This window comes from Bombus huntii, chromosome 1, assembly GCF_024542735.1.
Source record: "Bombus huntii isolate Logan2020A chromosome 1, iyBomHunt1.1, whole genome shotgun sequence".
NCBI lineage: Eukaryota > Metazoa > Arthropoda > Insecta > Hymenoptera > Apidae > Bombus > Bombus huntii.
The window spans coordinates 22,626,599-22,642,052 of NC_066238.1; the positions used below are offsets into that span (position 1 = coordinate 22,626,599).

Genomic DNA, 15,454 nt, shown 5'->3' on the forward strand with positions numbered 1-15,454 from the left:
AATGTGACTACGTAATGCGCGATATAAGATGTGTGTTGACTGTTTGGCTTCTCGAAACGTTCTGATTTTTTCTGGAAGGCGACCCCCACTACCTTCGGATCACGCCACATTCTTTTACGCCAGATAAAATAACGGCCACGAATCGACGTTTCTGGAGGTCGCCCTGCTTAATGAACCATGCGCTTGCCACTACAATGTTTGTTTTGCCGGGCAGCCGCGACGATCCGTCTGCGACATTATAGTGCCGCGACCGACAGTTAAGAATATAATCTATGGCAAGCCGCATGGCGTAACATCCTCCCCCCGTTGAGAGGGTACCGATCAAATTAGCGAGATGTGATTGAAGTTCCCATCTTAGTTCGTCTCGGTGGCTAGTTGTTCGGGTTTCTCGAGATCGGGTTGAATTGGCAGTGGGACAAGCCTTTTGACGGCCCGATCCAAAACGCTCTTTGCCGTCTGAACTGTAGCTGTCCGGATGACACCATCGGCGCCTGGATGAACCTTGATAACTCGGCCCAGAGGCCAATGCATGGAGGGAACGTTGTCCTCTCTGAGGATGACGATTGTGCCTTTTTGGATGCCGTGTCCACCCTTGCTCCACTTATTGCGGTTGGTTAGCTCGTTCAAATATTCCTTATGCCAGCGGTTCCAAAAATGCTGTTTAAGCTGTTGGATATGCTGCCATCTGGAGAGTCGGTTCGATGGAATGTCTCTGAAATCTCGATCACGTAAGCACATTAGTGAATCGCCAATGAGAAAATGTCCGGGAGTGAGGACTAGGAGATCATTTGGATCGGTGGAGATAGGAGTTAGCGGGCGGGAATTGAGGACTGCTTCTATTTCTATGATAAGAGTATTCAATTGTTCAGAGGTGAGTAACTCGTTGCCGGCTACACGCCTGAGGTGGCGTTTAAATGACTTCACCGCTGCTTCCCATAGCCCACCGAAATGCGGCGAATGAGGGGGAATGAAGTGCCATTCGATTTGTTTGTCGGCTAAAAATGCGGTCACTTTTTCCTTGTGATCGTCCGATTGTAATAAATCGTGAAGCTCTCGTAGTTCGTTGCTTGCTCCTCTGAAGTTGGTGCCGTTATCAGAATGGATGGTGGAGCAATACCCTCGTCGAGCGATAAATCGGCGAAGAGCGGCGATGAAGGCTTCGCTAGTGAGATCGTCAACGAGCTCGATGTGTACCGCTTTAATTGCTAGGCATACGAAAATGGCTACGTATACTTTTATCTGACGACGGTTACGATCTCGTTTTTCCTTGATGTGGAACGGCCCGCAGTAATCGACGCCGACGTTTGTAAATGGGCGAGATTCCGTTACTCGCGCCTCCGGCAGATTACCCATCACGTATTCTACCGGCGGTGGTTGAGCGCGGCAGCAGCGGACGCAGCCTTTGATCGCCCGCCATACTTGACTTCGACCGTCAACGGGCCAGTATCTTTGTCTTACTGCGTATAACGTAGCCTGCGTTCCGGAATGCATGTGGATCTTGTGCTCGTGGTCTATGATGCGTGTTGTAACGGATGACTTAGGTAATACTATGGGATGTTTCTGGGCGAAGGTCATCGACGAATGACTGAGTCGACCCCCGACTCGCAATATTCCTTCCTTGTCTATGAACGGATTGAGTCGCGTGAGCTTACCCTTTATCGCCGCGTTCCGATCTTTTTGGAGTGTACGAATTTCCTCGGAGAAATGGATGTTTTGCAACAATTTTATCAGTTTATTGTGCGTTATGCGTAATTCCGTAACGGTTAGGGGTGCCGCTCGGTTCCTTTTCTGTTTCCAACGGAGGCAACGAGCTATGATTCGTATCAACTTGGGCCAGGATGAATACCTTTGCAACAAACTGTAATCGGCGGGGTTTGCGGACAGACAAATCGCCCCCTTCTGCTCCGGTACTTCAATTTGCGGTGTTAGCGCCCATGTCGGCCAATAGCCTTCCGACTGGTAGAGCCATGCAGGACCGTGCTGCCAGATGGTTGGGCGCAGAAACTCTTCGGGTGTTTGGCCGCGTGATATTAAGTCCGCGGGGTTGTCGTCGGTAGGAACGTGGCGCCAATCGCGGATGCTGGTTTTTGTTTGAATTTCGGAGACTCTGTTAGCGACGAATGTTTTAAGGGTGTGAGGTGATGTATTGAGCCAATGGAGGACGATAGTGGAATCGGTCCAATAGATAGTTCGAGTAATTTTGTGTGATAGGGCTTGTTGTACTGTCGACATCAGGGACGTAAGAAGGAGTGCTCCGCTCAGCTCGAGCCGAGGAATGGTCTGGCACTTGAGTGGGGCGACTTTCGATTTTGCGGTTAAAAGTTGGGTCCAAACACGGCCGTTGGTGTTAAGGGTTCGAAGATAAACACAGGCTCCGTAAGCCTTTTCGCTGGCATCGCAGAAACCATGCAGTTCAATTTCCATTGCGGACTCGATTATTGCCTTGCGTGGGAACCTGACGTTGTTTAATAAGGGTAATTGGGCATAGTACCTTTCCCACTCTGTATGTAACTCGATCGGAAGTGATTCATCCCAATCGATTTTCGACGACCATATTCGTTGAAGTAGCATCTTGGCCCGAACAATCACCGGTGCGAGCAGACCGAGCGGATCGTAAATTTTTGCAATCTCCGAGCTGATGATTCGTTTCGTGACTCGAGAGGGCGTGGGTTTGACTTCGACCGAGTAAAGAATAGAGTCGTCGGATGAATTCCAAAACACTCCCAGCGTCTTCAAGGTTTGCGAGTCGCCCAAAAAATGTTGGTGATTTGTTTCTTCTAAGGAAAGTCCGTGTAATAAGTCCTTATCGTTTGACGCCCATTTTCGTATGTTTAAGCCGGCCAGTTGAAGTAAATTGGTGAGTTCTGTTCTGAGCGTGAGGGCTTCGTCCTTCGTTTCAGCTCCGGTGAGAGCGTCGTCGACGTAGAAATCCCGCTGCAGTACCTGTGCTGCACGTGGAAATCGATGTCCTTCGTCCTCTGCCAGTTGCTTGAGGCACCGAATAGCTAGATACGGGGCTGCGGATAAACCGAACGTTACAGTGCTAAGCTCATATGTTTCTGTTTCTCCACTCGCGCTGCGCCATAATATCCTTTGATATTTCCGATCCTCTGGTCGTACGAGGAATTGCCGATACATTTTCTCGATGTCGCCGGTGAGTACGTATTGATGAGAGCGGAATCTAATTAATATATAAAATAAATCTTCCTGTAACTTGGGTCCTGTGTGAAGTGTATCGTTTAAGGAGGTTCCGGTAGTGCTTGGTGCCGATCCGTCGAAAACTACACGGAGTTTGGTGGTTTGGCTCGATGCTTTGGTCACGCCATGATGGGGTAAATAGTATCCGTTGTCGTCGGAGTGGTTGTCATTGACCTTCGTCATGTGTCCCAACGCCAGGTATTCCTGTATTACCGTTCGATATTCTGATTCGAAGCGCTTGTCGTGGTGGAATCGGCGATTGAGTGAGGCGAGTCGTTTACTCGCCAGCGTTTTAGAGGATCCGAGTGACTGAAGCTGATCGTTGAAAGGTAGAGCGACGATGTATCGTCCTTCGCTGGTGCGTCGGGTGTGGGCTTGGAAGTGTTCTTCGCATCGTCGATCTGCCTCTGAGATATGTTTAATTGAGGGTCCTTCATCGATTTCCCAAAACCGCGCGAGGTCTGCTTGTAAAGTCGTCGTGGATGTGTGAAATATGTTTGTAGCGGTTTGGGAAGTTGGACTCCCCCCGATTACCCATCCGAATCGCGTCTTTTGCAGACGCAGTCCAGGCTCGTCTGGCTGCGTGAGGTTGACTTGTCCCACACACATCGACGCGAGTGTTGAACCTGAGCTTAGTAGTACATCTATCGGAGCTGGTAAATGAAATCGTGGATCGGCCAATTTGAGATTTTTTGGTATCTCAAGTGTCGAACGATCGATGGGTTCGCTGGGAATTAAGGTTGATATGGTTGGAATGATAAGGAACGTTAATGTCCGCGTGTATGTACCGTCAGTGGAAGTGATCGTGGTCGTGATGTGTCGCTTAGAGGTCGTTGTCAAGGTGTCTAGAGCTCCGATCGGGACCGAACATTTGTTTTGCCTTATCTTTAACGATTTTGCTAATTCCTCGGTAATGAAGTTCATACTGGATCCGGTGTCGAGCAACGCTCGACAACGGATTGGTTGCTGTTTATCATTCAAAATATTAATCTGCGCTGTGATGACTAGATCATTGGACAGTAATTCGGATGCTATTGGTCTGGTATTTTCGGTCGTCAACGGAGTCGTCGATCGTCGGCGTCATTGGTTGTGTGTTCGTCTGTCACTGGGCGGTGGACTTGGAGACGCGGCTGTTCGTGGTGTTTCCGATCTGTGGTCTGTTGCGTGCTTTTTGCGGCGAGTGGGTGATACGCAAGGTGGCAAGGAAGGTGTTGTGGATCGGCTATTTAATGGGGAAGATTTCGGGCTGGACGTGCTGGAACGAGACCCTGAATGGCGTTTTGTCCTATGCAGCATTGTATGATGTCGTTCTCCACATATGCGACATGATCCTGCGAAACAATGCTTCGTTGTGTGCCCTTTCCCGAGGCAGTTGAGGCATAGTGATGCTCTTTTGACCTCCCGAATGCGTTCGCGAAGGGATTTGGTTTTGAAGGTGTCACATCTCCAAATGGGGTGTGGTCCTTGACAGGTGGGGCATGTTGGAGTAACCTGTGTCGCCGTAAGTGCATGCCCTCGTGATGCGCGTTGACGGACCGGAGTAGTTTGTTCCGGTGATTCTCTTGTTTGTTTGACCGTGGTGATCGGTCTAGAGCTTCGTGCTAATCTCTCTAGGAAGTTTAATAAATGAATGTACGGAGGTACCTCGTTATTGGGCAGCGTCATTTCCCATTGCTTTTGGATACTTAGTGGTATTTTCGAGAGGATGAGGCTGTTGAGCATAGCACTCGTATCGGGGTAGGACTCTCCTAATTTGTTCAATGCATATATATGTTGTTTAAATGTGTGGACTAAGCGCCTTAATTCCGTTGGAGACTCCTTGGTTATCCTTGGATAATCAATTATTGCCATGCAGTGACTGAAAGCTGTGTATCGTGGACATTCGAAACTTTCCTTGAGAACGGCTATAGCCTGACTGTAGTTTACATTACTAAGGGGTAACGCGTTTAAACAATCGGCTGCTTCTCCTTGCAGGGCGGACTGCAGGTAATGGAATTTCTGTATGTCAGTGAGACTAGGATTTTTATCGATAGTGGAGGAAAAAGTATCATAAAACGTGTTCCATTTTTCTAAGCTTCCGTCAAAGGTAGGGAGCCGAAGATCTGGTAATTTAATGGATATCGGATTTGAACTTGCGGATGATGCACAGGTTGGAGGGTTTATGGATGTCGACGGCGAAGCTGTTTGCGCGTTCCTCAGAAGATTTTGTAGCCTTGTGTCTACCGCGACGTACTGATCCCTTATTTCGAAGCCGCGCGCTTGTTCCCCCTCGTCCAATACTTCTAATTCGAGTTGAATCGCTTCGAATTGACTCGCAACTTCGGTCAGTTGTTTCTCGTAATTCTTTAATAAGGAATTTTGCTGACTCTCAGATTGCTCGTACTCGTCCAGTCGATTCGATAAATATGTGAATCGGCCGCTACAGTAGCCTCGTCTTCGACGCAGGGAGATGAGTTGGTCTTCGCTCGTCATCGTTGCCGAGGATAGGAGATAGTCGAAATAAGGAACGAGCTTACCTTACTGTCGTGCGGCGTGAGGTCGCGTGTATGTTAAGTTGTGAAATTCGTTGCGTTGATGATTGTCCAGCTGCGACGGAAGGCTGCGTGGTTGCGTTCCCTTGCCAATGGGATGTGCTTCTTCGAAGATGACGCGCCTGACGTCACTGGTTTCGCTGTAGTGGATGCTCCTGCTTCCGCTGCTGGTTTTGATAAAGTCACGTGGCACTGTGTGGTCACTGGTAAGTGCACTCTTCACTGGCACGTGATCCGGCTCGAAGGACCAAAATGTTTCGATCATTCGCGGAGAGACGCGATCGCGAGATATCACGTCAACGAGAGTTGTAAGTTCTCGTTACGATTAAACAATCGACGCCACGAACTGATCGATTCCCTTATTTCGATTATGATAATAAGGGTAGTTTAATGAAATTTCACAAAATTAACACAACTAAATTAATGTTTATTGCAACAACTTATTAACTAGAAAGATATAAATGGAACAACAAAAAGAAAATGTGACTACGTAATGCGCGATATAAGATGTGTGTTGACTGTTTGGCTTCTCGAAACGTTCTGATTTTTTCTGGAAGGCGACCCCCACTACCTTCGGATCACGCCACATTCTTTTACGCCAGATAAAATAACGGCCACGAATCGACGTTTCTGGAGGTCGCCCTGCTTAATGAACCATGCGCTTGCCACTACAATGTTTGTTTTGCCGGGCAGCCGCGACGATCCGTCTGCGACATTATAGTGCCGCGACCGACAGTTAAGAATATAATCTATGGCAAGCCGCATGGCGTAACAGACGTTATAACGTATTACGTTATATGGGATGACGTTATAACGTATTACGTTATATGATATAACGTTATAACGTAATACGTTATATGGTATGACGTTATAACGTATTACGTTATATGATATAACGTTGTAACGTATTACGTTATATGTGATGACGTTATAACGTATCACGTTATATGTTATGACGTTATAACGTATTACGTTATATGGTATGACGTTATAACGTATTACGTTATATGGCATAACGTTATAACGTATTACGTTATATGATATATCGTTATAACGTAATACGTTATATGGTATAACGTTATAACGTATTACGTTATATGGTATGACGTTATAACGTATTACGTTATAGGGGATGGCGTTATAACGTAATAGGTTATATGGTATGACGTTATAACGTATTAAGTTATATGGTATGACGTTCTAACTTAATACGTTATTTGTTATGACTTTATAACGTATTACGTTATATGGCATAACGTTATAACGTATTACGTTATATGGTATGACATTATAACGTATTACGTTATATGGGATGACGTTATAACGTATTACGTTATATGGTATGACGTTATAACTTAATACGTTATTTGTTATGACGTTATAACGTACTACGTTATATGGGATGACGTTATAACGTATTACGTTATATGCGACGACGTTATAGCGCATTACATTATATGGTATAACGTTATAACGTATTACGTTATATGGGATGACGTTATAGCGTATTACGTTATATGTTATAACATTATAACGTATTACGTTATATGGTATAACGTTATAACGTATTACGTTATATGGGATGACGTTATAACGTATTACGTTATATGTTATAACGTTATAAAGTATTACGTTATATGGTATGACGTTATAACGTATTACGTTATATGGGACGACGTTATAACGTCTTACGTTGTATGGTATAACGTCATAACGTATTACGTTATATGTTATAACGTTATAACGTATTACGTTATATGGGACGACGTTATAGCGCATTACATTATATGGTATAACGTAATAACGTATTACGTTATATGGGATGACGTTATAACGTATTACGTTATATGTTATAACGTTATAACGTATTACGTTATATGGGATGACGTTATAACGTATTACGTTATATGATACAACGTTATAACGTATTACGTTATATGTTATGACGTTATAACGTATTACGTTATATGGGATGACGTTATAACGTATTATGTTCTATGTTATAACGTTGTAACGTATTACGTTATATGGTATACAGTTATAACGCATTACGTTATATGGTATGACGTTATAACGTATTACGCTATATGGGACGACGTTATAACGTATTACGTTATATGGTATGTCGTTGTAACGTATTACGTTATATGATATAACGTTGTAACGTATTACGTTATATGGTATACAGTTGTAGCGTATTACGTTATATGTTATAACGTTATAACGTATTACGTTATATGGTATGACGTTATAACGTACTACGTTATATGGGATGACGTTATAACGTATTACGTTATATGCGACGACGTTATAGCGCATTACATTATATGGTATAACGTTATAACGTATTACGTTATATGGGATGACGTTATAGCGTATTACGTTATATGTTATAACGTTATAACGTATTACGTTATATGGTATAACGTTATAACGTATTACGTTATATGGGATGACGTTATAACGTATTACGTTATATGTTATAACGTTATAAAGTATTACGTTATATGGTATGACGTTATAACGTATTACGTTATATGGGACGACGTTATAACGTCTTACGTTGTATGGTATAACGTCATAACGTATTACGTTATATGTTATAACGTTATAACGTATTACGTTATATGGGACGACGTTATAGCGCATTACATTATATGGTATAACGTAATAACGTATTACGTTATATGGGATGACGTTATAACGTATTACGTTATATGTTATAACGTTATAACGTATTACGTTATATGGGATGACGTTATAACGTATTACGTTATATGATACAACGTTATAACGTATTACGTTATATGTTATGACGTTATAACGTATTACGTTATATGGGATGACGTTATAACGTATTATGTTCTATGTTATAACGTTGTAACGTATTGCGTTATATGGTATACAGTTATAACGCATTACGTTATATGGTATGACGTTATAACGTATTACGCTATATGGGACGACGTTATAACGTATTACGTTATATGGTATGTCGTTATAACGTATTAAGTTATGTGGCATAACGTTATAACGTATTACGTTATATGGGATGACGTTATAACGTAATAGGTTATATGGTATGACGTTATAACGTACTTACTACGTTATTTGTTATGACGTTATAACGTACTACGTTATATGGGATGACGTTATAACGTATTACGTTATATGGGATGACGTTATAACGTATTACGTTATATGGTATAACGTAATAACGTATTACGTTATATGGGATGACGTTATAACGTATTACGTTATATGATATAACGTTGTAACGTATTACGTTATATGGTATACAGTTATAACGTATTACGTTATATGGTATGACGTTATAACGTATTACGTTATAGGGGATGACGTTATAACGTATCACGTTATATGTTATAACGTTATAACGTATTACGTTATATGGTATGCCGTTATAACGTATTACATTATATGATATAACGTTATAACTTATTACGTTATATGGTATGACGTTATAGCGTATTACGTTATATGTTATAACGTTATAACGTATTACGTTATTTGTTATGACGTTATAACGTATTACGTTATATGGGATGACGTTATAACGTATTACGTTATATGTTATAACGTTATAAAGTATTACGTTATATGGTATGACGTTATAACGCATTACGTTATATGGGACGACGTTATAACGTCTTACGTTGTATGGTATAACGTCATAACGTATTACGTTATATGTTATAACGTTATAACGTATTACGTTATATGGGACGACGTTATAGCGCATTACATTATATGGTATAACGTAATAACGTATTACGTTATATGGGGTGACGTTATAACGTATTACGTTATATGTTATAACGTTATAACGTATTACGTTATATGGGATGACGTTATAACGTATTACGTTATATGATACAACGTTATAACGTATTACGTTATATGTTATGACGTTATAACGTATTACGTTATATGGGATGACGTTATAACGTATTATGTTCTATGTTATAACGTTGTAACGTATTACGTTATATGGTATACAGTTATAACGCATTACGTTATATGGTATGACGTTATAACGTATTACGTTATATGATATAACGTTGTAACGTATTACGTTATATGTGATGACGTTATAACGTATCACGTTATATGTTATGACGTTATAACGTATTACGTTATATGGGACGACGTTATAACGTCTTACGTTGTATGGTATAACGTCATAACGTATTACGTTATATGTTATAACGTTATAACGTATTACGTTATATGGGACGACGTTATAGCGCATTACATTATATGGTATAACGTTATAACGTATTACGTTATATGGGACGACGTTATAGCGCATTACATTATATGGTATAACGTAATAACGTATTACGTTATATGGTATGACGTTATAACGTATTACGTTATATGGTATGACGTTATAACGTATTACGTTATATGGGATGACGTTATAACGTATTACGTTATATGATATAACGTTATAACGTAATACGTTATATGGTATGACGTTATAACGTATTACGTTATATGATATAACGTTGTAACGTATTACGTTATATGTGATGACGTTATAACGTATCACGTTATATGTTATGACGTTATAACGTATTACGTTATATGGTATGACGTTATAACGTATTACGTTATATGGCATAACGTTATAACGTATTACGTTATATGATATATCGTTATAACGTAATACGTTATATGGTATAACGTTATAACGTATTACGTTATATGGTATGACGTTATAACGTATTACGTTATAGGGGATGGCGTTATAACGTAATAGGTTATATGGTATGACGTTATAACGTATTAAGTTATATGGTATGACGTTCTAACTTAATACGTTATTTGTTATGACTTTATAACGTATTACGTTATATGGCATAACGTTATAACGTATTACGTTATATGGTATGACATTATAACGTATTACGTTATATGGGATGACGTTATAACGTATTACGTTATATGGTATGACGTTATAACTTAATACGTTATTTGTTATGACGTTATAACGTACTACGTTATATGGGATGACGTTATAACGTATTACGTTATATGCGACGACGTTATAGCGCATTACATTATATGGTATAACGTTATAACGTATTACGTTATATGGGATGACGTTATAGCGTATTACGTTATATGTTATAACATTATAACGTATTACGTTATATGGTATAACGTTATAACGTATTACGTTATATGGGATGACGTTATAACGTATTACGTTATATGTTATAACGTTATAAAGTATTACGTTATATGGTATGACGTTATAACGTATTACGTTATATGGGACGACGTTATAACGTCTTACGTTGTATGGTATAACGTCATAACGTATTACGTTATATGTTATAACGTTATAACGTATTACGTTATATGGGACGACGTTATAGCGCATTACATTATATGGTATAACGTAATAACGTATTACGTTATATGGGATGACGTTATAACGTATTACGTTATATGTTATAACGTTATAACGTATTACGTTATATGGGATGACGTTATAACGTATTACGTTATATGATACAACGTTATAACGTATTACGTTATATGTTATGACGTTATAACGTATTACGTTATATGGGATGACGTTATAACGTATTATGTTCTATGTTATAACGTTGTAACGTATTACGTTATATGGTATACAGTTATAACGCATTACGTTATATGGTATGACGTTATAACGTATTACGCTATATGGGACGACGTTATAACGTATTACGTTATATGGTATGTCGTTGTAACGTATTACGTTATATGATATAACGTTGTAACGTATTACGTTATATGGTATACAGTTGTAGCGTATTACGTTATATGTTATAACGTTATAACGTATTACGTTATATGGTATGACGTTATAACGTACTACGTTATATGGGATGACGTTATAACGTATTACGTTATATGCGACGACGTTATAGCGCATTACATTATATGGTATAACGTTATAACGTATTACGTTATATGGGATGACGTTATAGCGTATTACGTTATATGTTATAACGTTATAACGTATTACGTTATATGGTATAACGTTATAACGTATTACGTTATATGGGATGACGTTATAACGTATTACGTTATATGTTATAACGTTATAAAGTATTACGTTATATGGTATGACGTTATAACGTATTACGTTATATGGGACGACGTTATAACGTCTTACGTTGTATGGTATAACGTCATAACGTATTACGTTATATGTTATAACGTTATAACGTATTACGTTATATGGGACGACGTTATAGCGCATTACATTATATGGTATAACGTAATAACGTATTACGTTATATGGGATGACGTTATAACGTATTACGTTATATGTTATAACGTTATAACGTATTACGTTATATGGGATGACGTTATAACGTATTATGTTATATGATACAACGTTATAACGTATTACGTTATATGTTATGACGTTATAACGTATTACGTTATATGGGATGACGTTATAACGTATTATGTTCTATGTTATAACGTTGTAACGTATTGCGTTATATGGTATACAGTTATAACGCATTACGTTATATGGTATGACGTTATAACGTATTACGCTATATGGGACGACGTTATAACGTATTACGTTATATGGTATGTCGTTATAACGTATTAAGTTATGTGGCATAACGTTATAACGCATTACGTTATATGGGATGACGTTATAACGTAATAGGTTATATGGTATGACGTTATAACGTACTTACTACGTTATTTGTTATGACGTTATAACGTACTACGTTATATGGGATGACGTTATAACGTATTACGTTATATGGGATGACGTTATAACGTATTACGTTATATGGTATAACGTAATAACGTATTACGTTATATGGGATGACGTTATAACGTATTACGTTATATGATATAACGTTGTATCGTATTACGTTATATGGTATACAGTTATAACGTATTACGTTATATGGTATGACGTTATAACGTATTACGTTATAGGGGATGACGTTATAACGTATCACGTTATATGTTATAACGTTATAACGTATTACGTTATATGGTATGCCGTTATAACGTATTACATTATATGATATAACGTTATAACTTATTACGTTATATGGTATGACGTTATAGCGTATTACGTTATATGTTATAACGTTATAACGTATTACGTTATTTGTTATGACGTTATAACGTATTACGTTATATGGGATGACGTTATAACGTATTACGTTATATGTTATAACGTTATAAAGTATTACGTTATATGGTATGACGTTATAACGTATTACGTTATATGGGACGACGTTATAACGTCTTACGTTGTATGGTATAACGTCATAACGTATTACGTTATATGTTATAACGTTATAACGTATTACGTTATATGGGACGACGTTATAGCGCATTACATTATATGGTATAACGTAATAACGTATTACGTTATATGGGGTGACGTTATAACGTATTACGTTATATGTTATAACGTTATAACGTATTACGTTATATGGGATGACGTTATAACGTATTACGTTATATGATACAACGTTATAACGTATTACGTTATATGTTATGACGTTATAACGTATTACGTTATATGGGATGACGTTATAACGTATTATGTTCTATGTTATAACGTTGTAACGTATTACGTTATATGGTATACAGTTATAACGCATTACGTTATATGGTATGACGTTATAACGTATTACGCTATATGGGACGACGTTATAACGTATTACGTTATATGGTATGTCGTTGTAACGTATTACGTTATATGATATAACGTTGTAACGTATTACGTTATATGGTATACAGTTGTAGCGTATTACGTTATATGTTATAACGTTATAACGTATTACGTTATATGGTATGACGTTGTAACGTACTACGTTATATGGGATGACGTTATAACGTATTACGTTATATGCGACGACGTTATAGCGCATTACATTATATGGTATAACGTTATAACGTATTACGTTATATGGGATGACGTTATAGCGTATTACGTTATATGTTATAACGTTATAACGTATTACGTTATATGGTATAACGTTATAACGTATTACGTTATATGGGATGACGTTATAACGTATTACGTTATATGTTATATCGTTATAAAGTATTACGTTATATGGTATGACGTTATAACGTATTACGTTATATGGGACGACGTTATAGAGCATTACATTATATGGTATAACGTAATAACGTATTACGTTATATGGGATGACGTTATAACGTATTATGTTCTATGTTATAACGTTGTAACGTATTACGTTATATGGTATACAGTTATAACGCATTACGTTATATGGTATGACGTTATAACGTATTACGCTATATGGGACGACGTTATAACGTATTACGTTATATGGTATGTCGTTGTAACGTATTACGTTATATGATATAACGTTGTAACGTATTACGTTATATGGTATACAGTTGTAGCGTATTACGTTATATGTTATAACGTTATAACGTATTACGTTATATGGTATGACGTTATAACGTACTACGTTATATGGGATGACGTTATAACGTATTACGTTATATGCGACGACGTTATAGCGCATTACATTATATGGTATAACGTTATAACGTATTACGTTATATGGGATGACGTTATAGCGTATTACGTTATATGTTATAACGTTATAACGTATTACGTTATATGGTATAACGTTATAACGTATTACGTTATATGGGATGACGTTATAACGTATTACGTTATATGTTATAACGTTATAAAGTATTACGTTATATGGTATGACGTTATAACGTATTACGTTATATGGGACGACGTTATAACGTCTTACGTTGTATGGTATAACGTCATAACGTATTACGTTATATGTTATAACGTTATAACGTATTACGTTATATGGGACGACGTTATAACGTATTACGTTATATGGGATGACGTTATAACGTATTATGTTCTATGTTATAACGTTGTAACGTATTACGTTATATGGTATACATTTATAACGCATTACGTTATATGGTATGACGTTATAACGTATTACGCTATATGGGACGACGTTATAACGTATTACGTTATATGGTATGTCGTTATAACGTATTAAGTTATGTGGCATAACGTTATAACGTATTACGTTATATGGGATGACGTTATAACGTAATAGGTTATATGGTATGACGTTATAACGTACTTACTACGTTATTTGTTATGACGTTATAACGTACTACGTTATATGGGATGACGTTATAACGTATTACGTTATATGGGATGACGTTATAACGTATTACGTTATATGGTATAACGTAATAACGTATTACGTTATATGGTATGACGTTATAACGTATTACGTTATAGGGGATGACGTTATAACGTATCACGTTATATGTTATAACGTTATAACGTATTACGTTATATGGTATGCCGTTATAACGTATTACATTATATGATATAACGTTATAACTTATTACGTTATATGGTATGACGTTATAACGTATTACGTTATATGGCATAACTTTATAACGTATTACGTTATTTGATATAACGTTATAACGCAATACGTTATATGGGATGACGTTATAACGTAATAGGTTATATGGTATGACGTTATAACGTATTACGTTATATGCGATGACGTTATAACGTATTACGTTCTATGTTATAACGTTGTAACGTATTACGTTATATGATATAACGTTGTAACGTATTACGTTATATGGTATACAGTTGTAGCGTATTACGTTATATGGTA

The 15,454-nt window shown here is 38.0% G+C and overlaps 1 protein-coding gene across 1 annotated transcript; it reads right to left on the minus strand.

Annotated features, from left to right (window-relative positions):
• Nucleotides 1-836: 836 nt before the first annotated feature.
• On the minus strand, nucleotides 837-4,122 carry LOC126868804 (uncharacterized). Its single transcript, XM_050624700.1, has 3 exons — nucleotides 3,987-4,122; nucleotides 925-3,017; nucleotides 837-842 (listed from the first exon to the last, which is right to left on the minus strand). The coding sequence occupies exons 1-3, from the start codon at nucleotides 4,120-4,122 to the stop codon at nucleotides 837-839; spliced, it is 2,235 nt and encodes a 744-aa protein (XP_050480657.1).
• Nucleotides 4,123-15,454: the final 11,332 nt, after the last annotated feature.

What these genes read in the sequence shown, in the direction of transcription:
- LOC126868804 (XM_050624700.1), bottom strand. Translation starts at nt 4,122, where the DNA reads ATGAACTTCATTACCGAGGAATTAGCAAAATCGTTAAAGATAAGGCAA. An exon ending in CACGATCACTTCCACTGACG is followed by an intron (nt 3,018 to 3,986) that starts GTACATACACGC and finishes GTTTATCCGCAG; the next exon opens with CCCCGTATCTAGCTATTCGG.